This window comes from Nicotiana sylvestris, chromosome 9, assembly GCF_000393655.2.
Source record: "Nicotiana sylvestris chromosome 9, ASM39365v2, whole genome shotgun sequence".
In the NCBI taxonomy this organism is placed as follows: Eukaryota; Viridiplantae; Streptophyta; class Magnoliopsida; order Solanales; family Solanaceae; genus Nicotiana; species Nicotiana sylvestris.
This window is the reverse complement of record NC_091065.1, coordinates 49,778,150-49,805,032: the sequence shown is the minus strand read 5'-3', so window position 1 is coordinate 49,805,032 and position 26,883 is coordinate 49,778,150. Positions and strand designations below refer to the sequence as shown.

Genomic DNA, 26,883 nt, shown 5'->3' with positions numbered 1-26,883 from the left:
TAAAACAGACTGTAAAGTGTTAAGGTTAGGCTATAAAAGAGGAGACCTTCCATTAGAAAGGGGGGATGATTTTGGAGTCTTGAGAGATTTCGGTGAGTAAGAAAACTGGAAAAGGAAAAACAGAAATAAATTTCAGAACATTGTGAATGAGTATTGTCTAGAAGAAACTGTGTAAGAGTCCAGTTGGATCAGGTTGTCTTTGTGGTTTTGCTTTTCTGTCGTTTGCCAAGCTTTCTTGTGGTCATTGGATTTCTGTTGCTGTTACATTCAACATTCTGGGCTGTTATTTCCTATTCTGGGATTGTTTATATTTTTGCTCGACTCCTTGTTGAGCTTCATCATTGTTGGCTGGTTGTTGTTGCTGTGTTGTTGCTGAGAATCTGCTGTTGCTGTGTTTACTGCATACTGCCCAGCTGATCATCCCTGTCTTCTTTGTCCTCTATACCAGGTACACAACCAATGCACTGTCAAGAAATGTAATTGAAAAATGAGTATGAATGCAAAAATGAAGAATCTTGAAGGATGACTCTTGCACATAGATTGTTATATTAAATATTCATGTAATGTGTAATAGTTTTTACATTTTGTTCTGGGTACTAGAGACAGTCTTCATGCCTATAAATGTCAATGTATGGTAGTTGAATGCTAGAATGTGCATATAGGTTGATGATGAGAGTATGCCCAAGGCAGTAGGTGGTATCTCCTACTTAGCTCAATGGTATAGTATGAGCCTGTGATATAGTCCAAGCATGAAATCCGTATACTGTAAATAGGTTCTTTCCTTTCTAATAAATTGCCATGTATAACCCTTAAGATCATGTTTTAAGATAAAGAGCACAAATTCAGGGCCTCAACCTCATAAAGGTCGAGTCCAGGTCAAAACAGACCGGGCAGGTCCGCATCGGACAAGCAGTGGCCCAGGTCTGGCCTTTCACGCATGGGCTGGATTTGGGCCCATGATTATTTGTTCGGCTGATTGCACATGCAGCCTCATTTCGGATTTTCAAGCTTTTCTGAATGTTGCTACGAACAATTCGCAAACATGTAATTAATTAGGACTATCTACTGCTTTCAATTGATAGAGACGAACACGACAAGAAACGTAGTTGCTATAGGATATCCTTTTAAAAATAAGAATGAGATGAGCCTCGCCGAATAAAAAATACAAATTGCGGGGCCCTCAGTAAATATTCGTTTTAAATTACTTAGAATTCAGGAGGGCCGCTTAGTGAATTTCGTGGCCTTCCCAAAATAATAACACGATAGTCTCTTTAGGCGCGTGTTTAATAATCTATTTTCTTAAACTTGGGCGTGCATTTCATGTGACCCAAATCCAAATCCCAAAACGTCAAATAAGATATGTTCCGGATTGTGGGTGCATTTCATGTGACGCAGTCCAAAGACATGTTTTAAGCGACGTTCACATTCCTAATAATAATAATTAATAAAGTGGTTAAAAGATAAAATTTGCACATGGTTCATAATTGTATTAAAAATCAGATAAACAAGCCGAATATAACAGTTGAGCGACCGTGCTAGAACCACGGAACTCGGGAATGCCTAACACCTTCTCCCGGGTTAACAGAATTCCTTATCCGGATTTCTGGTATGCAGACTGTAATATAGAGTCATTATTTTTCCTCGATTCGGGATTAAAATTGGTGACTTGGGACACCCTAAATCTCCCAAGTGGCGACTCTGAAATAAATAAACAAATCCCGTTTCGATTGTCCTTTAATTGGAAAAACTCCCCCTGCGCCTCACGGGCGCGGAAAAAGGAGGTGTGACAAGCACAATACAACCAAAACCTATCCGAAACTTACTAGAATCCAACCAAAAGTTGAGGACAAGTCTAAAACCATCATACAAGACTGTTGGAACTTTCATACCCTGAATCAAAGCTCGTTAAGTCCATTATTTGACTGTAGTCAACTCAAATTCTTAAACTTAACTAGTATGCCGTACGTGAGCTGTCTCGTACGGCTCTTCCTAAGAACTTGAAGCCCCCTCTCTCTAAATAGAAAAAAATGCATTTACAAGACAAAAAAGACTTTTTCAAAAAGCCTTCGCCCTCCTATTCAACGGGGCTATTAGAGAAGCAGCTTCGTTCCTTGACTTCTTTTCTCAGTCAAGCTTCCTTGTTCCTTAGTGTAGTCTCGGTCCATAGTTGTTGACTCCGTTCCTTATAGCCTAGTCTATATCCACAGCTGACGTGACTCCGTACCGACGCCTTTCCCTTTGTATAGTATACGGCTAAGTGACTTCGTAACCTCAACGTACTTTTTTTCTTACTGTAGCATAGGCCTTCGTCGGGCTTTCGTCCCTTCGCCTATAGACGGCGGCTTGGCTTCGCTATCGCTCATGACTTGGTATAGAGCCGTGTGGTCATCGGTTTTACCACTAGAATGCCTATGAGATAGTGGTCGGCCTTTCGAATGCCTTCTTCCTGACTTTTCTGAGAAGCCCTTTACGACTATACTATAAAGGACAGGGGGTGTTCACCTTTGGAAACTTAGCTACTTAAGTCCTTCTCAGAAAGTCAAAGTATTCAAAATTCTAACTTTCGCCAAATAGAGCTAAACCACCCTAGGAATCTTCAAATCCAAATCCGGACATATACTTAAGTCCAAAATTATCATACGAATCTATTGAAACTATCGAAATATGAATCCGAGATAATTTACTTATAAGTCAAACCTTGGTCAACTACTCCAATTTAAAGCTTCTAAATTGAGAATTACTCTTCCGAATCAATCCCAAACTTCCTGAAAATCAAAATCAATCATGTATACAAGTTGTAATACATCATATGAAGCTACTCAAGACCTCAAATCACTGAATGTAATGTCAATGCTCAAAGTTACCGGTCGGGTCGTTACATTCTCCCCCACTTAAATATATGTTCGTCCTCGAACGTGTCAAGAGTCGTTCCAAAGTCATCAAATCATCATATAAAATTACCATACACATGGGTGATCACACTCTACCTCAATCTATATATGCCCGTCAATAAAACCTAACTGAAGATTCTTTTTTCAACATTAGTCCATAAATCTTATAACCCAATCTCCAACATTCGGATTTCCTTATGAGACCCGGTTCTTGCATCTATAAGTCTAAACAAGCTGCATCAAGGCATAACTATATTCCAAGATATAATCACATGATTTACCACATAACTCATGTACTCATAGTAATATTTTCAGATTGTAATAACTGCTTATTACCCAATTCAGTGCCAATAATATATCTCATGTCAAATAAACTCTTATCCCAAACCTTCACAATACTTCTAATGATGTAAGAAACATATAGAAACTCATAACCACTCAACCAATCAATAAGGCGTGTAGTTCTCGCGCCCGACAATAATCGTTGCCGAATTCTGAGCTGGTTAATAACATTCTCCCTTCAACATACTTTATCCAAAATCGATTGCACTAATTTCAGGTCCAATAACCTCATTTCATCCAATACAAACCGCTCGGCCGACAAGCCACAATAAATGCCACCTAGAGCCGCATATGATACAATCCGTGCCCAACATGCAACAACTCGAATATAATCAAAGATGGGAGGAGAACCAAATAAGAGAACTACCCAACAAAATCCGCAGATACAACCGCCAAGGCATAATGCTATGATGCCATTCCACATGGGAGAAGCAAAATACACGAAATAAGCTCAAAGAATCATATCCTAACATAACCCCGCTGCATCACGGAGCCCGATCCAGACATACCGATCTGCATGGAATATCCAACGAGCCACAATGCTCACAATCAACAAACATGTGTATCAACAACAAACACGCTAAGTGCATGACCATAATCATGAATAAACATACAACACAATATACCACAATATAGAAATTGTGCACCCATTGGATCCATAAAGTATCTTTCTTTTCATCTGCAACCCATAGTAGTTTGCAAATTGTGGCTTTATTCCAAATATATAGATATATGATGTTCAGCCCTCCTGCAGATTGTATATAGTTAAATCTAAGTGCAAATTATACCTATAACTCATGTAGGAATAATAATCATAAATTTGAAATACAATTCAACACATTCATAGCCAAGCAATATTTTCCCTTCCTCGACTTTAAGGTTAGTGGTCAAGTTTCTTCCATTCTGAATTCTCTATGGGAAAATAATGAAGGAGCTGAGCCTTGTGAGAGAACCTAGTTCAATAAATTTGTAGTAGCATTGATTTATGATTATGAAAAGATGCCTGACACGTGCCGTCTTAGCTCAGCTGGTAGAGCGCATGGCTTTTAACCATGTGGTCGTGGGTTCGATTCCCACAGACGGCGTTACTCCATTTGTTTTCTCTTTTTTGATATTTTTGCTTCACCATACTTTTTATAGTTCCAGAAAAAATAAAAAATAAAAACAAAATTTTCACAGCTCCATCGTTAGCTTCTTCTTTCTCTCCCCCCCTCACCCCCAAAATTCTTATCCATGGCGTTTCTGTCAATTCCTAGCATTTTTTCTCGGGCTGGTCCTGCAATTCCATCTCTTTACTCGACTCCACCAGCATGTCATTTCCTTCAACCCTCCATCCATACTCAGTACTCATTGCAGCTGAAGCCATTCAGCAGACAAAACCTTTCGGCACTATGCACGAGTTACGAGGTCGGCGCTGGATTTTTGGCGGAGGAATTTGGAGCTCAAAATGGAAATGATAAAAGTCGTGAACCTGAAAATAGCAATTGGGATAGTTCTCAGTACGCCGCTCTGCTTAAAGGCGGTGACCAAGTTACCTCTGTCCTTGAAGAAATGGCCAAGCTAGTACGTTGCCCTTTATTGTGTACTAACGTTCTTCGTTTTTTCTAAAATTGCGGTGGTATATATCTTTTAATAACTACGAAATCTTCCGTAGTGTTGATTCCTGGAACACTTAAACCCTAAACCCTGTTGATAGGAAAATGGAAATTCTGAAGAGTAGAGTTAAAATTAGTGGTAGTGGAAACCCTGGAAACTCTGTTCATCGAATTTGGTCGTGTTGAATTATTAAAGATGTTAAAAATCAGAGGTAATAGGATTTCGAAATCCATGTGAATGTGCGTAATATCTGCTGCCTTTAGGAATAATCTGAAGTCTCTGCATTGTCATCTGAAGGGTGTGAATATTGCAATGGCACGTCTTAATTCTTAATAGCTAGCATCCCTAGAAATGAATCCTACTCCACCTACACTATTTAGCAATTATATGGTGATGGATAATTGGTAGGTGTAGAAATATGAAAGTAGTAATAACATGATATAACTATGTGCTTGCCGATACATTTGGGAAGTGCATTGTGATGTCAATAACCAAGAACAACTAAAAGCATCAAATAAGTGTTATATGTATGTGATAGGATACCTGATTATGTAGTTCAATCAAGTTGTTTACACAGTTAGTCCAGTATGTCAGCTGGATTAGTTATTCATCCATTTAATGTCGTTTATTGGATACATATGTATGAAACAGTTGGAAGATATGAAGATGGACGAAGCATCTGAGGAGGTAGCAGTGCAATTGGCTGCACAAGGAGTGATTGGGAAGAGAGTTGATGAAATGGAGTCCGGTTTCATGATGGCCCTTGATTACATGATCCAAATTGCTGAAAAGGACCAGGACGACAAGGTGTTTTTTATATGTTCCTGATCTGTTTTCATTATTTTTTCTTAAGGACTGCTGTTCGTTGAAGTATAATTTTTTACTCTGTATCTGTGATTTATGGTCTGTTTCATTGTTTTGCCACGAGCAATTCACTTGTTAGTTTTATATGCTTCTCACACCGTTGACACATCTGGTGCATTTCTGTGTGGTAAGATAATTTGTATGCTGGCTTTAGAGATCAATTAATGACAAATAGTTGTCCTTGATGCTCATCATTTTAGCTTTTGCCTGGTGCAAGATGTAGTGAAGTAAAGCAGTCTCATTCAGAAGATTAGTGATACTGATAGTTCTGGTACAACTTAGTAGGCCTGTGTGCATGATATGTTGTTTTCTCTCATCTCTGGTTTTTTCATCCTATAGGTATTTACTTCTTAATTGACAAAAAAAAAAAAAAATTAATGAAAGTTATCGGGAATGAAGAGCGATAAGCAAAGAATCTAAAGGACAAAAGAAACCTTCTAATGTAATCAATTCTCCTTCATTTTGGAAGAACACTATATGATTTATATAGCAAACTGTATATCTGCTCATATTTTGTCTTCTGCTATGTTTTGTGTTTCTTTTTGTTCTCTGTCCATATCCATTCATTTTCTCTGAGTATTGCATTTATATAAGCAATATTCTTGGCGGGTATGTTAACAACTGAATGTTTCTTTTAGCGCAAATCAATCTTGGAGGTGATTAAGGAGACTGTGTTATCACATCTTACCAAGAAATGCCCCCCTCATGTGAGTATCATCATTGACTAAATTATTAGCAGCATTGTTGCTCTAGTCTTTCTTTTTACATTGGGTTGAACTTATATGCTTTCTAGGTTCAAGTCGTAGGCCTGCTCTGTAGAACCCCCCAAAAAGAAAGCCGGCATGAATTGCTGAGGCGAGTAGCTGCAGGTGGTGGAGTATTCCAAAGTGAGAATGGCACAAAAGTTCATCTTCCTGGCGCAAATTTGAATGACATAGCTAACCAGGCTGATGATATTCTGGAGGTAGGCTCTCAATGTACATGCATAGTCAGGAGACAGTTGAACTGTTGGGATCTAAGTACATAGTTTGTCTGTGTCAGTTTCATTCGGCTACAACATAGTTTGTCTGTGTCAGTTTCATTCGGCTACAGGTCCCTTAGGACACAACTTATTAGAAACCACAAACTTTTACAGGGGGTGGAACATGCTGATATGGTTAGGTCAATATTTTCACATAGTGATATTAAACAACTATGCCCAGCCAACTTGTTTTAAAATTTATAGTGTTAATGCTGGTTATTTTTAAGGCACTTGTGTCGGATGCATACTTCATTATCTATTTGTTGTTCTCGAGTTGCAGATTTATTTATGTTAATATACGGAGGCGGAGCTAGGATTTCAAGCTTATGGGTTCGGGATTCTAATCGTTTGAAGTTACTGGGTTCTAGATTAATAATTTATACATATTTAATGAAATTTTTAAGATAAATACAGGGTTCGAACCAAAGCTACTGGGTTAGGCCGAATCCGCTCCCGCCCCTGTTAATATACAGTAAAAAAAGGAAGGAAACTTGTGGTAATTTCAAGTCTTAACAAAACCATCGTAGTTAACAGATCCAAAGAATGAGGTACATTGTTTCCTGTTAGTAACCTAACCTGCAAATTGTGTCAGTGAAGTCTATTTGACCAGAAATCAAGTCGTTTAGACTTCGATTTTGTCAAGTCATTCTGATTTTATTCATGCACTTGAGAGTTGTTAGTTGTTGGTCATCAATAATTTTAAAAAATTCCTCAACTACGTGCTGTAAGGCTGTAGTATTTCTCAAAATACTTTTTCTGTCCTACTCCCTTTTGACTTCTATTTTATGTGTTTTGAAATTCAATACATGTGATACATTTCATTCTTCACAATCAGTTTTGACCCCTTTTTCTGATTTAAATATAACATCCATGTATCATCTTATAGAAAGAAATTGAGATTTTTGGGAATCACGCCTCTTATGCAATATTGCATAGTAATAATTTGGTCCGGATATTCCTTTTACTCTTATGTTCAACTGTAGTTTTCATGCTCAAGAAGCATCTGATGTTCCGTACGAACCAAATTATAACTATTTCATGCATGCTTATCTATATGCATTTTTTCGTTTTTTTTGAGATTGCAAGTTACTGATGGTACTTAAGTTTAAATATGTGACATCATGTAGTGTGTTTTCTGAACCCTGAAAGTAATTTATCAGATTAATGCAGATTGCAATATTATTAGGTTAGAAGGATTCCTTTACCCTTGCTTCACTAAACAATACTGGTTTGCCTTTGCCACAGACAATGGAATCTCGTCCTGTTGTACCTGATAGGAAGTTACTAGCAAGATTAGTTTTAATCAGAGAAGAAGCTAGGAACATGATGGGAGGTGGAATACTTGACGAAAGAAATGATCGTGGCCTGAATACACTGCCTGAATCAGAGGTTTGTTCTTGAACATTCGATATCCGGTCACGTTTTATTGGTCAACTGCTCAGGAGGTTTCCTAAAATGTAGTTAATCTGTGAGAAATGAACTACCTGGATGTCTTTGTTTTGCTGCTTGTGCTTTTCTTTCTGATGTTAGCCTTTTTATGTTCATGCAGGTGAACTTTTTAACTAAACTTGTTTCCTTAAGACCAGGGAAAACTGTACACGACATGATAAAAAATGTGATGCTGGGTAAAGAGGAAGGTGCAGAAAGTTCGGATGATGAAGTTAGTAATGCTGGTGGAATTGCAGGAAGGGTGAGATTCTGTTTCGCAATGATCTCATTACTTTTTAAGATATCCAAAAGTTTTTTCAACGAAAATTATAGTCTGCATTATGATAATTTTACTTTTTCTCCCAGGCAAGTGTAAGTGGGCGTAAACCATTGCCTGTGCGCCCTGGCATGTTTCTTGAGACAGTTTCTAAGGTAAGAGTTGCCTGTGCATATGGTTGTTGTTATAGGATGTAGAGTTGGTGGTTATGGTTTCTGGTGAGCTAGTCACAAAAAAAAGTACATTAAGTTTGACTATGTGGTAGTCAGTTTCCAGATACAAATTTCTCTGCCAAGTGTCTTACGAAAGAAAAGTATGAGATAATTATGGATTATTTACACTGTATATAGCCTTTTTGAGGCCACTGTTCAAATTTTCTTCCCATTAGCCCAGTGGGATAAATTTTACCTTTAAAAGTTGTTGGATGAACTTCTCTTTTTGCAGACAAATTTAGCCCACTGGGTTGGTTGGGACATAATTTAAATAGTGGCCTAAAAATAGGCCATTTGTGCAAATGCCCCGGCGGTTATGATGTCTAACCACATCTTTATTGGGACTTTTTAGGTGTTAGGTGGCATATATGGAGGAAATATCTCTGGAGTCACAGCACAGCATCTTGAATGGGTATGCTATTGTTAATCTGTCTTTGTGTGTGGTAGCATTTTATGTAGAAAGTCGCTTTGCAATATGTCTACCCCGCTAGTTGACTTTCATAGCCATTTTCTAAGGTAGAAGGGTCGTAAAGTTCCTCCTTTACTGGTGAAAGTTACTTGAGAGTTCTCCAAGTTTAACTTCGTTCAGTAAATCATGTATATCAAGATTGGAGCGTGTATATCGTGTCATTAACTTGGCTGTCTTTTAAATTTTTGAATCTTAGTTTATTACACTTGAGAGTAGACTTCCTAAAGTTTGGTAGTTGGGAGTCTATCTATGACAGGTTGCTAAATTGCTGATTGTTTTTGACGTTTCTTGAGAAGTAGCAACTTATTGAATTTTTAATTGTGGTTTCAGGTTCGCCAGAACACACTTCAAATACTTCAAGAGATAGCATTCTAGTTGTTCCTTGCACTAATTTGTAGGAACGCTCGGAGAAGAAAGCCGATCTATCCTGTCTAAATATCTAGTAAGCATCATAAAATTTGGGTGTGAATATTTGTCATAATCCATGTGTAAATTTGGTGGTTGGGGGGGGGGGTGCTGGATTTTGCATCTTATACAGCAGTCTCGAATCTTAGTAGACATTAAGAGTTTTAGAGTTATGCATAGTTGTCATACGAACAATTACGAGTAGTTGGAAGGAAATAGCATAGAATTTGAAACAAAATTCTGAGACATCTACTGTTGGAAACACCCAAAGAAGAACACAAGAACACAAGTACAAAGATATAGGCGCTTTACAAGTGTTAAAACATTTTCCCAGAAGTACTATGGCAAGAAGTTGAAAGAGGAAAGGAGAAAAAGGAAAGTTATGAGATAAGGAGCCAGCATGTTTCCGGAGGTATGATATGCAAATCTATCTTTCAATGATACAGCGAACAAACCCATACATGGGTAGAATCATACTTTTAGCCATGTCCAATCACTAGCAATGATGATAATTCGGGACTCTAAGATCAATCGAATCACAAAATTGAAGCAAGATAAAGTGTCTGTGTGGGGAAACCCATGTGTGGTTTGGGCCTACTTGTCCTTCAATTCTCATTTCAAGAACCTGTTCCGCACTCCAGACACAGCGATGCTCCAATATTCAAGTTTTTTATATGCCCCAAATGATATTTAAAAACTTAAACCCCTTTCTTCCATACTTCTGCTTTTTCCTAATAGTCATATTTTATTTTGCTTAAAGAAGATATCTTGTGCTGAATTTTGCCAAGGGAGTGTCTTAGCAGTTGATGAGTGGGGATGGCGTCCTTCGGAGCCAATGTTCGAATTCTAACTGGTTATTTTATCTTCCTAAACTTTGATGATAGAGTTACTTGGTGCCTAGTAAAAAATAACAGATCCGCTGTGGATTAATGAGGAGTTAGTCTGAATACCATCATTATTGAAAAAACCTTGTACGTTAGTTTCATTTATTTTGTCAACCATAACCACTTTAAAGCAACTCGATAGTGGAGTCGTGTATATTGAGCTATTGTTGATGCCTCGAGGGTTGGGAGAAGAGACGAGTAGTACATGAATAACTGAGCTCAAATTCGACTTGTTTTATCTTGTGCTTTGAACCTGTTAATCCTTCTGGTCGAGAAGTAAATATGATTTGCATTTCATATTGTAATTCTTTAACTTAGAGTAGCAGGAAATTATAGGTAGTGGCGCTTTTGGGGATGTTGATATAACAAAAAATGAGATACCCCTGAACTTCAAGTTGGTCAGAGGACAACTTAGAGTGCCCCATGCCAATAGTTGTTCCCCATCTCTTTTCTATCCTTTAGAATAAAAGCACTGGAAATGGCCACGTGAGGTGCTCGTTTTTTTTTTTTTTTTGTGTGTAAATGCTACTTACACAGCTTTCATTAAATTAGATAAGTATCGCAGGTTGCTTTAGTTTGTGTTTTTTTCCTCCTAATCCTTCACGCATCCTTTATTTATCGTTTTCAAATGAATTCAATGACTACACATTTTTTGCATTAAAATTTTGATCAGTTACTTTTTCAACATTTTTTGCACTTGGTGTTTAAGTGTTAATGGTGTAAATAATTTTACCCCGGCAGTGTATAAAATTAGGAATAATTTTGCATTGTGGCTCTGGAATCTATGGAAATGAAGATAATAGTGATAGTGATATAGAGTTGTGTTAGGAGTACTAAAAAACCACATCTTTATTTATTTTATTGCTAAAGTACTCTATGTAATATGCAAAAGTCGACCGGACAAGTAAGTTGTTAATAAGACATTATGATTAGCTATAGAATAAGAGTGAAGAAATCTACAAGAGGTTAAATTTAAGAAATCGTTTGAGCTAGTGTTTTAGTTTTTTTAAGGATGAAATATGAAGAAGATTGTTATCAGTAGTTTAAATTAGATTAGAATTGTTTTATACCAAATTTTGACTTCGCGGGTTGAGAACGACAGCTAAAGTTTGGTTCCTTCTGAAATGATCGCGTTTGGTTTAATTCAAAATCTACTACTGGAGAGTGGCGTTCCAGTTTTCAAAATTCTAGTCTCGACAAAGCATCAGAAGAGCCGTTATGTTATCTATTCAGACTTTTCTCGTAAAGCAAACCCTCCTTCTGTGGGGCTCACAATTTGAAAGGTGCTCAACTAATCTTTCTTCTATGAAAAATGACAAGAAGGACCATACGTTCTGATAAAAGTCATTTGTGAAGGAACATGAAGTGCTGAAATTGGGCCAATTAAGATAGAGAGTCACATTTTTCACTTGGCTTTACCATTTTCTACCTAAAACTTGTTCCGAAAATTGTGTTCCTCAACTTGAGCAAGTTCTGCACATGGATTGTGTATGAGAGTGCATGAAGGAAAAAAGAACAAATGAAGTACAAACAAAATGATAATTCTCCTGCCATCGAGGATTAATTAGACCTGAAATTTCAGTTATGTCACTTCGTGAAAACTAGCCGGAAGTTAAATAAAGAGTGCAAAGACGAGGGTACCTTCACTTTTGAAGCTACGTGCTTTATCAGCGTTTGAAGAATCACAGCTGGTAACTTCTTTAATTAGGTGCTTTCAATAACTACAGTAACCACCTGTCAAGCAATTGTGACCATTAAGTTTTACAACTTAAAATTTAGGATCGACATTTAATGAATATCAACAGTTAACACTTATGAGAGGAGGGTTTCCTGGGAAGGGGGTCAAGCCACATTAATAAAGTCAAGTGATAAATTACCTATGGTCAAACAATACAAGTGTATATGAAATAGAATTGACCGTTAATTCATTGTTTGATGTGAATATGTCCTAAGTATTAGTGGTGTTGATAGCAGGCAAATCGTATTGAATTTAGCAAGGTAAATATTAAAGTCACAGGTAAAGGCCCAGGTTTAGGTGAGTGTCATGTGACAGTAATTATATCCTCCAACACATTTGGCGGAGTTCACAAAATTAAAAAGTGACCGTTAATGCTTTTCCTCCATAGTTTCACATTCTTCTCGTTCCCTGTTGACTAGTAAACCATATCAAATAGTAGTACTATAGTTTAATTAATACCGTAAACAAACTGGAGGGTTTAATTATGCAGCACTGTACTATATTTGAATTAAGTATAAAGTAAAGCAGTAAAAAAAAGGGACAATACCGTCTCATAATTTGAATTTTAAAGGAACAGCTTTGAAACAGACACTGACAGCTCCTTCTCCGTCCCCAGTGTACTCACTCTAGTGTTAAGCCTCTTCCCCTCAATCTCCATGCTCACTCTTCTTCTCCCACTCACAGAAAATCTCAACTTTCTCTCTCTAAAGTTTTAGTGAGTAGAGAATTGCAGAATGGCTGGATATGTAGGTGTACTGGTATCGGATCCATGGCTGCAAAATCAGTTCACTCAGGTGGAGCTTCGGAGTTTAAAATCTCACGTAAGTGTTTTCTCTGATCAATATCTATATTTTTTTCTTTTTCATTTTTGAATTTTATCTGCGGATCTCCATTATTGAGGATTACGTTTTATTTATTTCTGCGCAGTTTAACACGATGAAGAAAGAGAACGGAGGTCTGATGCTCGCCGACTTGCCTTCACAAATGGCGAAACTGAAACACGTCGGAGAGAATCTTACGGAGCAAGACAGAGAGTTGTTTCTCAGAGATTCCTATAAATGTTTGGATGAAGACGTTGATTTCGAATTATTTCTTCGGGTATATATTCCGCGCTCATGCAGTTGAAATGTTGTTAGATGCAGTAGATTCATATCCACAGATGGCATTTTCTGAAGTGGTTGTTTGGATCATTCTTAAAAGGAGACACTTGATCTGGAAATCGGCCTAATGATATCGTATCAGGAAACAATATTCTTAATTCATTCACTAGACAGAGTTTTTAGCTTATTTTCTCATTATATTTTTTTCTAGAATAAAAAACTAAACAAAATCAAGAAAACTATAGATTCATAAGCTCATTCCTTGTATAGTCCTTTTTGTACTTAATTGGTGCTTTGAGCTATCAGGAATATCACTAAGAAGAGAAGGAAATTTGGACTTGATTTTGAAAGTTTCAAGTATGCAGAATTATCTTGTAAGAGTAGCATAAGAAATGCTTCTACTAAAATCCAGAAAACAGCTTCCATCACATTCGGAAACTAATAAAGAGCAGTTTGAAAAAGAAAGATGATAAATGGAATTCATACATTTGATATAATCTCTCTAATCTTTGTGACAGAAAGAAGCTTAAGATTTTGATGTCACTGGAATATTAGTTTATGGACATATCCATGGATAAACAGACATGCATATTCAAAACAATACTCCTTCCTTGTGAATATAGAGTTAGAAATTTTCTTTAAATAACAGAAGTGAATGAATAATATACTTAGCTGAACCATCAATTTCCAGGAGCTAATTCTCCTCTTTGCACAAGGAAACTGAAATCTTGTTACATTTTCTGCTTTTTAGATAGTTTTAGAGTAGATTTACACAGTCATTTTGTTTGAATTATTCCACTCTGTTTCTAGAGCTTTTCAGAACATACACGTCAAGAGTCTCTAGTGGATGTATCTAAAGAGTGCAAAAATTTGTTGAACTTGTGACAGGTTTATTTGGAACTCCAAGCACATGCCACAGCAAGAATGGGAAATAGCGTCAAGAATTCATCAGCTTTCCTAAAGTCTCCAACTTCTACGCTACTCCACACAATTAGTGAATCCGAGAAGGCATCATATGTTGCCCATATTAACAACTATCTTGCAGAAGATGAATTTTTGAAAAAATTCCTTCCTATTGATCCTTCTACTAATGATCTCTTTGAGGTTGCCAAGGACGGAGTTCTTATCTGGTTAATATCAACTATTGCTCTTTCTGTACTCATGTGCATATCGTTTATAAGCCTCATGGTCTAGATCGTCAACAATATTGTTTTTTATTGCAGCAAGCTTATCAATGTGGCCGTACCTGGAACAATTGATGAACGAGCAATAAATATGAAGAGAATGCTTAATCCATGGGAAAGGAATGAAAATCATACATTGTGCCTTAACTCTGCCAAGGCAATTGGATGTACTGTGGTCAATATTGGGACTCAAGACTTCATTGAAGGGAGGGTACGTGTCCCCTTATGAATTCCCTCTCCCGTTTGCAATCAGTTCTCCATGAAATTATCATCTTGACTCTGTTTCCTTTTGAAACTCTTTGAAACATTGTTTGGAAAGCGTCTTTCTCATCAGATGGAGTAGCAGTTATATCTTGGGCTTTGAGCAGTGTTAGTGTGATATCATCTGTTCATTTTGGATGGTCAATTAATATTTTACGTAGTCTAAATAGCCTGATCAATAGCATTCTTCTAACAAAAGACCCAATAATTCTTTAGACCCAATAATAGCCTGATTTGTTTCATAGGAGAGGTTCACTCTCTTCTAGAATGTACAAAGGCATCCAATTGTCTATATTATTATCCTTGCTGCCTCTTTATCATCTTGTTCTCTGGTCTGCGGCTGGATTATGGTGACTTTCTTCATCTACTGGAGGCTCGGGGATTTTCTAGTCAATATGTTACTGGAAAACGTGTTGTATGTTTACTAGTATTCCCCAACACAATATTTACTGTGATTCTTAACATGATGAGCATTTTGCCATGCGGTTTTTATGAGTGACATTCTTTTGATTGCTTTCACTTTTTGCAGTAACAGATAAACTGTACTAATACTTTGTTTTTTCATTTGTTTCCAGAGGCATCTTGTTCTTGGAGTGATATCCCAAATTATTAAAGTAAGTCTCTAAATGTATACTTATTGAATACTTGAGATGATTTTTAATTTTGAAGTAATGGAGCAACTTTTTATGGGACTAGATTACCTTACAAATAACAGGTGGTTGGCACTAAGATGCAAAATGATACCACCATATACTTTACATCTTAGGACACAAATTGTAATCTGAAACTTCTGTGGAGATTGATTGGCTAATTCATGCCTTTTCAGATTCAACTATTGGCAGACCTCAATCTAAAGAAAACACCTCAATTGGTCGAGTTAGTTGACGATAGCCAGGTAGAGAAATACCCTTATTGGATGCTTTCTTCGTGTGATTATCTTGCAAGAAAACTTGTGTTGTATGCTTCAGTATCTCAAATTTGTAATGTCAGGAAGTAGAGGAGCTGATGAGCCTTCCTCCAGAAAAGATCCTGCTTAGATGGATGAATTTTCAATTGAAGAAATCTGGATACAAGAAAATCGTGACAAACTTCTCTTCTGACATAAAGGTAGATCGGAATGAATTGGACTGTATCAATCAAGTGACAGTTTTTTTTAAAAATCTGCCACCTTTTATTTAATCCTCTTCAAGACTTTGGTGCTGATGACCCTATTATCTCTTCCCTATTTGAGCAACATGAACTACTGAGTAATGGTTTTAGACATATTTTAACAACTCTAGTTTCTAGAACTTCCTCTGTATGTTGACTCTATAAACAGTAGAAACTACTTCAGTTTATTAATCTTTTCACAATGCCACCAAGTGCTAAATAAGTTTGGCATAAAAATAGCAAATAAAATCAGTTTGATCAACCGAGATATCGTTGCTGCCTCCTACGAAGTTCTGTTATATCTGATGTTTTCTGCATAATCTGAGTTTTATCTAAAATGTACTCAATTTAGACTTTCTTTTCCTTTTACTCATTAATAACAGAAAAGAGCTCTCAGTTTCATCTCTTAAATGTGGTTTGCCATTTTAGAGGTATAATGCTAATTCGTAAGTTATCAAATTGCTTATGTAGGATGGAGAAGCTTATGCTCACCTCCTAAATGTACTAGCCCCTGAGTATACCAATCCTTCAACGCTCACTGTGAGAGACCCTTTAGGAAGAGCAAAATTGGTTCTGGAACATGCAGATAGGATGGGCTGCAAAAGATATTTAACGGCGAAAGATATTGTGGAAGGTTCTCCAAATCTTAACCTTGCATTTGTGGCACATATCTTTCAGCATAGGTGAGAATAGTTAAGTGGTTCTTTCCATTCTAATTACGAACTTTCAAATTGTTCCCTGTGTTGTTTTTCTATTTGGATTTGACACTTAACTATAAGAAGAAAGCTTTAGCTGGTTGTTCCAAGTTCTAGAAGACCTATAGTTACTTTCAAGCTACTTTTTCCCATCAAAAAGCTCTTGAATAGCAATACATAGAAAGTACCTCATGGCCACATTTGCTTGGAGAAATCTTTGCTACTTTTCAAAGCTACGCGCTTTATAATTTGTAATGTTCTTTTCTAGCATGCTGCTTAGATAATTACATATCAGTAGCTTCACCAGTATATGTCAGCATAGACACTTGAATAGACATAACGTTGATTCCGCCACAGTTGTCGGTTGACCTGAAATCTGTTATAGATTTTCCCATAATTTAACGCACTTGTAAGATTCACCAATTTTTCTGTATAAATCTGAGATATTATATGCCTAGGAATTACGGTAAAACTTGTGTTTTACACTTAACTGGGGTTGCATTCTGTACAATTTAGTTTATTTGATCATTTCTGTTTCAATTATAAACTGATCATAAATCTTCCATCTATAGGAATGGCCTTTCAACCCAAACAAAGCAGATATCCTTTGTTGAGATATCACCAGATGAAGCTCAGATGTCCAGGGAAGAAAGATCATTTCGCTTTTGGATCAATAGTCTTGGAAATTCATCATACATAGACAATGTTTTCGAAGATCTGAGAGATGGGTGAGTGCTACCTTGATACCTAGTGTAGAAAATTCTCCCCATGGTAGTGCAATCATGCTCCAGAGTTAGTTCAATTTCCTTTTGATCCAGTGAAAATAAAGAACTCCAACTCTGCTCTGATCTTATTTGGCTTTTCTAGAAGTTCTTTCAAAAACGTTTATGTGTGGTTTCATAATGCGTCAATGTTTTCTTTTGCAGATGGGTGCTTTTGGAGACACTTGACAAGGTCTCCCCAGGAATTGTTAATTGGAAAATTGCCACTAAACCTCCAATTAAGATGCCTTTTAGAAAAGTAGAAAATTGCAACCAAGTTGTCAAGATTGGCAAACAATTGAAGTTTTCCTTAGTAAATATTGCTGGAAATGACGTTGTGCAGGGAAACAAGAAGTTAATATTGGGTAAGCCTGCTCTTTTATTTTCCCCACTGATTCCGGAATCAGAAAAGCACAAATTGTTATGGACCAACCGCTTTATTTCGCGTTTCAGCTTACTTGTGGCAGTTAATGAGATGTAACATGCTTCAGCTCTTAAAGAATTTGAGATTTCACTCCCATGGGAAGGAAATTACCGACGCCCACATTTTAGAGTGGGCTAACAGCAAAGTAAGAAACTCAGGAAGCCAGAGTCATATGGCAAGTTTTAAGGTATCATCTCCACAAACATATCTCTTTACTTAAATCCCAATAGTTTTGAGGTATCATCTCCTGTTATTTCAACTTCCCAAAATCAGAATAATGGAGTTGGCAGACCTTTAAGGGGGCTATTTCTGTAAATCAATGGGTTTGCATATCAGTCATTAAATATTGTCCTTTTCAAGTACAAACAAGCTAGGTAAAGATTGGGTTCTCAGTTGAACCTAGTTTTCAAAAGTTTGAAGCTTGTGATGGAGAAGCAGTTAAAAGTTTATATTGGTCTTAGAATCGTGTCACGTTAAATTGAACAAGCTATGCATGTGTGTACTCCTTTACCCATGGAATCAGGTGAATAAATATGAGAACCAAGTTTTGAAAAAACAAGTAAATTCTATTGTAAATCATTCCTTCTTTTTCGGTGGAATATCAGCTTCTGATGAGTTGAATGTTTTATTGCATTATTATCGGTCTGAGGCATATTTAGAATTAGAATATCACAATCATGTATTTTGCCACATAGTAAATGTCTGTCGTTGGAGAAGTCATGAGTTGCATAATGTGCTTACAAGATGGCCATATATATCTTGAATTTTACTAGTATTTTACCTCGTCACCACGATGAAGAAGCTGATGACTTTGTTTTATTTGCAGGATAAAAGTTTGTCAACTGGAATCTTTTTCCTTGAACTGCTAAGTTCTGTTCATCCTCGAGCTGTTAACTGGAGTCTTGTTACAAAAGGGGAAACTGGTAATTTTCTTTCAGAAACAGGTTCCATCTTTCTATTGTTTAAGTCAATAAACTTGCTTGCTGGTATTGACACAAATGAATTTTTCCCTGTTCTTTCCTCGGAGTATATTTCTTTGCATTAGATATCGAATTATCAAATGCAGTTGGATGTAATTGTTCTGGGATGCCCTACTGAATGATATGAGCTAGGATATAAACATAGGTGCTGGAAAATAGTGTATGATTGGATATGGTGATATTTGATACTTAAATATTTTTCCCTAGGTAACAGAGGTACCAAGGTTTTAATAATTTTCCTATTATAAAGGGTACCGAGCTTTTCATATATATACAGGAGGTTCACCCTCCTATCGGCTAAAGTTTTAGGAAACCTAAGCTCAACAGGCAAACTTTTGTGTCACATTTTACATGTGAAAGATTTTTCTGCATTTGCCTAACTATACTATCTGTTTGGGGGCAATGAATTAGACTGCATAGGTTTGATGGTCCGGACCATTTGAAAGGGTCATTTATCATAGTTGAAACAAAAAGAGTCATAGTTGAAATTTCTGAAGATTTTCTGTTTCGATCAATTCTTTTGAATTCCAACAACAGTCGCAATGATATAGTTTCCTTCCACTTGACTCACTATGTGGGAGTGAAAAACCATACCTTTATGAATCTGTACCTATTAGTGCTCCTATGCTTTCACAGTTCATGGCTACCGTTAGTATGTTTGAGGTTGACTCTTCGATTATCAAAATTTTGGATCATGCAGATGAGCAGAAGAAAATGAACGCGACCTACATAATCAGTATCGCGAGAAAGCTCGGATGTTCAATATTTTTGTTACCTGAAGATTTAATTGAGGTAACTTCTCATTCGTATGTAGTCGTCAATTTTGCACTTCCTTTTACGTTTGTTTATGCCACTGAGGCATCATAATAATTGATGCGTCCTTCCTTTATAGAGGTTTCCATATCACATTTCGGAAAAAAAAAAAATTACCTTCATTTGTTTTTTTTGATGTCCATCTTACCTCTTGTTAAGTGTTAACGACCAAAAAGGAACTGTTTGCTTTAAGCGTGAATTATTCAAATAATTCCCTGAGTAATATCATAACTACTGTTTTTTTTTTGTTTGTCTGATGTAAGATTTTACAATAATATTTTTCATATATCTAGAACTGTTATGTTTAATCAGGTAAATCAAAAGATGATCCTTACGCTGACAGCAAGTATAATGTATTGGCACTTGAAACAACCATTGGAGGACCAAACTTTTGCATCATCAGATAGTGATAGTAGCTCGGTGGACACAGCCTCAACCTCAACGTTGGACGATACAGCTTCTGAGTCTTCAGCAGAAGATATTAGTAACAGATAACTCGGTGATTTTTCCAGATATTTCATGGTGCTGAACTTTTTTTTCTTCTTCTTCCTGCTGCTTTTATTGATAATTTTCCAAAGATTTATAGTTTTATCGCTTTGTAGAAATCACTCATTCTGAAAGCAATTTTCCAGAAAAGAATCACATAATGTGGATATTGTAAGTAAGTTGTAATTGTATTTTTGGACAAGAAGGCATTGTAATAATGTAATGTAGCTTGTCTTCACCTCCCTTATAATTACATGTTATGTAAGTTTTGCTTAGAACTAAGGACCGAACTAGACATTTGAAAGGAATAAAATATAGTTAATTATCTCTTTATTGTTTAGTTAGCTGTTGCATTTATGTTAAACCAAGTAATTTATTTAAATTTGTAAGTTGCCAACTTGTTAACTACCAGGAAACTTTGACCCGATGATATAAAATAGAGACCTGATTAAAGACATGTATGATGGAGCTAAGACTCGAGTTAGGATAGTAGGAGGCGACTCCGAACATTTTTCGATTGTTACGGGGTTACACCAAGAGTCTGCGTTCAGCCCTTTCCTATTTGCCCCCTTTCCTATTTGCCCTGGTGATGGATGCACTAACTAACTCATCATATTCAAGGAGATGTGCCATGATGCATGCTATTTGCTGATGACATAGTTCTAATTGATGAGACACGAGGCGGCGTCAACGAGAGGCTACAGGTTTGGAGACAGGCCCTTGAGTCTAAAGGCTTCAGGTTGAGCAGGATGAAGACGGAATACCTCGAGTGCAAATTTGGGGCCGAGCCGACGGAAGCGGGAGTGCAAGTGAGGCTTGACTCTCAAGTCATTCCTAAGAGGAGTAGTTTCAAGTACCTTGGGTCAGTTATTCAGGGGATCAGGGAGATCGACGAGGATGTCACACACTGTATAGGGGTGGGGTGGATGAAGTGGAGGTTAGCGTCGGGAGTCCTGTGTGACAAGAAAGTGCCAACGTTACTAAAAGGTAAGTTTTATAGAGCAGTGGTTAGGCCTGCCATGTTGTATGAGACTGAGTGTTGGCCGGTTAAGAACTCACATATCCAGAAGATGAAAGTAGCAGAGATGAGGATGTTGAGGTGGATGTGCGGGCATACAAGGATGGATAAGATTAGGAATGAAGATATTCAAGAGAAGGTGGGTGTGGCCCCCATGGAGGACAAGATGCGGGAAGCAAGACTCAGATGGTTCAGGCACACTCAAAGGAGGAGCACTGAGGCACCGGTGAGGAGGCGTGAACGACTGGCTGTGGTGGGCACGAGGAGAGGTAGAGGGAGACCTAAGAAGCATTGGGGAGAGGTGATCAGGCAGGACATGACGCGACTTTGGATTACTGAGGACATGACCCTTGACAGGGAAGTGTGGAGGTCGAGCTTTAAGGTTGTAGGCTAGGGGGAAGTTGTGAGTATTTCTAAAGCGCACTAGAGTGAGACTAGCCAGTTAGGAGTTAGTCTTAGGATGCTACTGGTCAGCTACTGATGCAGGGCTTTATCTGCTGGATATTATTATATCTTTCATCTTTTTCGTACTTCCTATATTTCTTATATTGCTGTTATTTTATTTTATGTTATGTTATGTTATGTTATTTTATTATGAGTCTATTGATAGTACTAATATATCGTCTCTTGTCGCTTTCTTGAGCCGAAGGTCTCCTGCAAACAACCTCTCTGCCCCTCGGGGTAGGGGAAAGGTCTGCGTACATATTACCCTCCCCAGACCCCACTTGTGGGATTATACTGGGTTGTTGTTGTTTCAAAAATGTCTCCTAGAATAAAATGTTTCTTAGCCATAGAACCATTTACCCTTTTAGTCAACAAAAAGTTGCCAATGATATACAATATTAAAAAGAAGAATTAACTCAAATAGACTCTCAGCTAATCTCTTAAATTAAAAATAGCCGGTGAATGTATAATATATATATATCATTCATATATAATATATGTAATAACTATGTATATCGTCTAGAAAAAATAAATATTCAATCTAGTCGGTTATTTGTGGAAATTCCTATTAAAAATACTTAGAAAAAAGATTTTTTTTAATGTGTGGTTGAAATTTGTCGAGAACATATAAACGAGACAATATACAAAATTGGAGAAAGAACACAGACTTGTTTGGAGTCAAATACGTCGTTGATCTAGTTGGAAAAGTGTTTTGCAAAAATACATACATATATATAATCGGAGATATGCAGGGATATGAACTTATATATATATATATATATATACACACACATGGATATACAAATTAAGATATACATGGTATACATCGGACATATGCAGGGATATGAACTTAAACCACTTCAAATCTTCACGAAATTGTCCCAAAATTGAGATTTAATGTCCTTGAGATGTTTCCAATATAATACAATTTTGGAATCATCTCCTCATTCCAAAATTTACATGGTAAAAAATGGAGATATTCAAGACAAGGTAGGGTAGCCTCCGTCATAAACAAATGCGGGAAACGATGTTGAGATGGTTCGGGCATGTGAAGAGGAGGTGTAAGAGATTGACAATAGTGGGTCTGAAGAAAGGTAGAAGTAGGACGAAGAAGTATTTGAGGTGAGGTGATTAGGCAGGACATGACGCATCTTCAGCTCATCGAGTACATGAGCACATGACCCTTGATAGGCGGGCGTGGAGGGCGATGATTAGGGTTGAAGGCTAGTATGCAGTGCACGTCTTCCCTTTCCTTCTAGCAGTAGTTGTGCAGTCTAGTATCTCCATATGCTTATAATTCTATTAATACCTGATATTTCTTGTGTTTTGGTTGCTCTACTTCCTTGTTGTTATTACTGTTTTCCTAACTTTTAAACTACTGTATTTTTTCTCTATACTGTTGTGATTTGCATGCTTGCTTGGAGCCGAGGGTCTACGGGAAATAGTCTCTCTACCTGCACAAGGTAGGGATAAAACTGTGTACATAATACCCTTCCTAGACCCTATTTATGGGGTTATCTTTGTTATTGTTGTTGTTGTTAACACTCAATCAAAACAAATCACAATTACGCATTCCGAACTTTCTAACCCAAGCTTCAAGTTTCTTCAATGGCTTTCAATGGGGTTTTAACTCACCTTCTTCACTTTGCAAGTAACCAAACAATGTTCTATGCACGAAATTAATTCATGCACTCGATCTACTCCAATAATACCCGCTCAAAGTTATATACTTATTTATTAATTTTAGTCTTTCCCTTGGTTTCGAATTGAATATTTGTTTCTATGGACTGCAATTATTAAGTAATTTTTCAGTGACCAGTCCATGCTTGCATCTCAATTTGGTAATAACACACTATTTTTTGTCAAATATAATTACATGTATGTATGTTTGAACAACTAATCAATAGCGGTATCATTTTGGAAATAGGTGGTTGTATCCATTCCTTGATCTGTCATCATCATTTGCTCCTCCCTGTAATGCATTTAGTTTAATATCTGAAACTATGATTATTGAAAATTTTGATCTCGTTCTCTGCATCTTTCAATTGTACTAATTTCTTCATAGGTATGTTAAATATTCTAGGCTGAAACTGAAGATAGTTAAAATATACTTCACTTCTATGGAGGCTTTGGTCGTTTGTTAAGTTGAAGTGACGGTGGTATGTTAAATTAGAATTTTGAAATAAAACCATCCATCAAACTATAGATTATAGTATTGATTCATGCAAAGATACTTGTATGAAGCTGGAGTAAGGAATTTGTAATGTACTAGAAATTTTAGGAAGAAATTGAAGAAGAACAAGCAGAACAAGATTTGTTATTCAATTGCTCAATCGATTGAGTTACAATTACAATGAATATAAAAGAGCTCCTATATCCACCTGGAAAATAGAAGAGATGAAGAAGTTAGAGAGATGAACGAAGAGAGAGAGAAAGAGAGGAGAGAGTAATCAGATTTACCAAAATCAAAACTAGTAACCGCTCCACCCAATTCTGTTATTTATTAGCTGGCATTGACTAGTAATTGGGCTGCTGATTATTATGGACTGGTGCTTCTCATAATTGGGCCTGTTAATTGTGACTTAGGCCCAATACACCGAATAAGCCAGTATAGACTCCTTCCATATCCCTTTCCCTAATTCGTTTCTTCACTTTCTTAATTCCTCCGCCTCAGACATAACATTCTCCACCCCTTCAAAACAGACCTTGTCCTCAAGGTTTTTGTTGTGCCACAAAATCTGGGAACCGATTCTTGATGTAACCTCAATCTTCCCAGGATGCTTCTTCTCTGCCCAAGTTAGCCCATTGAATCAACACCCTTACTTGAACCCCATTATCGATCTTAACCATTCTTCTTCCTAAAATGGCAATTGGTTGGATCAAGACTCGACCTTCTCATCACAAGTGGGAGGCTGTGACTGAGATGTCACTGCTGGTCCGATCCGCTTCTTCAATTGAGACACATGGAAGACGGGATGAAGCTGAGATCCGCTTGGAAGTTCAAGCCGGTAAGCCACTGTACCAATCTTCTGTAGAATCTTGTGGGACCATAATAACGAGCACTTAAATTCACATTTTTGCGAACATCGACTGAAGATTGTCTGTAAGGTTGAAGCTTTAGGTAGACTAGATCCCCTACTGTCAAAGTCCTTTTTGACCTTAGTTTGTCTGCATAGAATTTCATTCTAGACTGAGCTTGAGTGAGGTTATCTTTGAGAATCTGAAGCATGTGCTGCCTCTGTGCTAAGTTGACTCCTGCTGGGTTATGACCACTATGAGGCAGTGAACCCAATGGTAATTGAGTCGGAGGGTGTCCATATAATGCCTCAAATAGTGTCGTCTTAAGAGAAGTGTGGTAATTAGTATTGTACCACCACTCTGCAAGATGTAGCCATTTAGCCACTGCTTTGGATTTCCAAATACCATAGCTCGCAAATAAGTCTTTAAACACCTGTTGAGTCGCTCAGTCTGACCATCGGACTGTGGGTGATAGGCAGAACTCATGTTGAGTTTAGTGCCTAAAGCCTTGAAGAGATACTTCCAGAAATGGCTAGTAAAAATGGCGTCCCTATCAGAGACAATAGTCTTGGGAAGCCCATGTAATCTGTATCTCTCTCATAAACAATTCTACCACGTCCTGTGCTGAATATGGGTGTTTAATAGCTAGGAAATGCCCATACTTCGTTAGTCTATCTATGACCACCAACACAACATTTCTCTGCCCAAAATTAGGTAATCCTTCGATAAAGTCAAGAGATATATCCTACCAAGCCTGTTCCGGAATAGGTAAGGGTTGGAGAACCCAGGGTAATGGTTGTGCTCAGTCTTAGTCCTTTGACAGACATCACACTCACTAGCCCACTTAAAGATTTTTGATTTCATGTTTGGCCAATAGAACATTGATTGCACCGTCATGTAAGGTCCTTACTGACTTGAGTGTCCTCCTAAGGATGATTGATGCAAGGTTTCCAACATCTGTTGTTTCAACTCTTTATTCTTCCTCACACAGATCTTTTGCTTGAATCTGATGATCCCTTGGTATAGTGAATAGTCAGCTTTACTGTTAGGACTGACCACTAACTCACTTAAAATTGGATCATTCTTATAACTCTGAGAAACCTCATGTAACCAAGTGGCCTGAGCTGTAGATATATCTAGGAGAGTAGAGTCTTCTTCCTGTCTTCTTGAAAGAGCATTTGCAATCTTGTTCTCCACACCTTTCTTGTATTGGACCTCGCAATCCAACCCTAGTAATTTAGTGAGTCCTTTCTATTGCAAGGTTGTGGTCACTTTTTTTTTTCTAACAGATACTTAAGACTTTGATGATCTGTTTTGACAATGAAGTGTCCCCCTTGTAAGTAATGCCTCCATTTGTGTATGGCTGAAAGTACAGCTAAATACTCCTTTTCATAAGTAGAAAGTCCCCTGTGTTTCAAAGCTATTGCCTTATTGAAATAGGCTATAGGTCTGCCCCCTTGCATGAGTACAACTCCCATACCTGTTGCACATGCATCAGTTTCAATAATGAAGGGTTTGCTGAAATCAGCAAGAGCCAATACTGGTACAGTTGACATAGCTTCTTTCAATTGTTGGAAAGCCTTTTCTGCTTCTGTACTCCATTGAAAAGAATTCTTCTTGAGAAGATTTGTCAGAGGTCTTCTGATAACCCCATAGGACTTAACAAATCTTCAATAATAGCCAGTTAACCCAAGAAATACCCTTAAGGCTTTCACAGACTTAGGAATAGGCCAATTGATCATTGCTTCAATCTTTGAAGGGTCAGTAGAAACTCCCTTTACTGAAATAATGTGGCCTAGGTACTCAACTTTATCTTGTCCAAATGAACACTTAGGACAATTTAGCATATAGTTGCTCTTTGTATAGTACCTCTAGCACTTTTCTAAGATGCAATACATGCACTTCTACTGAAGAACTGTAAACTAGGATATCATCAAAAAATACCAACACAAATTTCCTCAAAGAAGGTTTAAAAATGTGATTCATAAGACTTTGAAAGTTGGCAGGTGCATTAGTCAAGCCAAAGGGCATGACCTTGAACTCATAATGGTCCGAATGAGTTCTAAAAGCAATCTTATAGATGTCTGTTTCTCCCATCCTTATCTGATGATAACCAGCCCTGAGATCAATTTTTGAGTAGATGTAGGAACAATGTAATTCATCCATCAAATCATCTACCAAAAGAATAGGAAACTTATCCTTAATAGTCATCTTATTTAACTCCCTATAATCAATACAAAATCTCCAACTTCCATCTTTCTTTTTAACTAAAAGAATCGGGGAAGAGAAAGGAGAATAACTAGGCTGTATAGTACCACTAGAGAGCATTTCATTAACTTGTTTCTCTATTTCATATTTTTGGAAATAGTTGTACCTGTAAGGTCGAATACTGACTGGGGCTGCTTCAGGATTGAGAGGAATGA

The 26,883-nt window shown here is 37.2% G+C and overlaps 2 protein-coding genes and 1 non-coding gene across 3 annotated transcripts; all 3 read left to right on the top strand.

The window, feature by feature from the left end:
* Window positions 1-4,245: 4,245 nt before the first annotated feature.
* Window positions 4,246-4,318, top strand: TRNAK-UUU (transfer RNA lysine (anticodon UUU)). Its single transcript has one exon. It is a non-coding gene; the product is annotated as a tRNA-Lys (tRNA).
* Window positions 4,319-4,392: 74 nt separating this feature from the next.
* On the top strand, window positions 4,393-9,746 carry LOC104244894 (protein PEP-RELATED DEVELOPMENT ARRESTED 1, chloroplastic). Its single transcript, XM_009800415.2, has 9 exons — window positions 4,393-4,796; window positions 5,481-5,636; window positions 6,332-6,400; window positions 6,487-6,657; window positions 7,960-8,103; window positions 8,264-8,404; window positions 8,509-8,574; window positions 8,984-9,043; window positions 9,431-9,746. The coding sequence occupies exons 1-9, from the start codon at window positions 4,467-4,469 to the stop codon at window positions 9,473-9,475; spliced, it is 1,182 nt and encodes a 393-aa protein (XP_009798717.1). The 5' UTR covers window positions 4,393-4,466; the 3' UTR covers window positions 9,476-9,746.
* A 3,001-nt stretch (window positions 9,747-12,747) lies between these two features.
* Window positions 12,748-20,320, top strand: LOC104244893 (fimbrin-2-like). Its single transcript, XM_009800413.2, has 14 exons — window positions 12,748-12,948; window positions 13,055-13,225; window positions 14,116-14,357; window positions 14,451-14,622; window positions 15,248-15,286; window positions 15,499-15,567; window positions 15,663-15,779; window positions 16,293-16,504; window positions 17,089-17,244; window positions 17,443-17,642; window positions 17,731-17,888; window positions 18,528-18,624; window positions 19,382-19,473; window positions 19,807-20,320. Exons 1-14 carry the CDS (start codon window positions 12,862-12,864, stop codon window positions 19,987-19,989), a joined length of 1,995 nt encoding a protein of 664 aa, XP_009798715.1. The 5' UTR covers window positions 12,748-12,861; the 3' UTR covers window positions 19,990-20,320.
* Window positions 20,321-26,883: the final 6,563 nt, after the last annotated feature.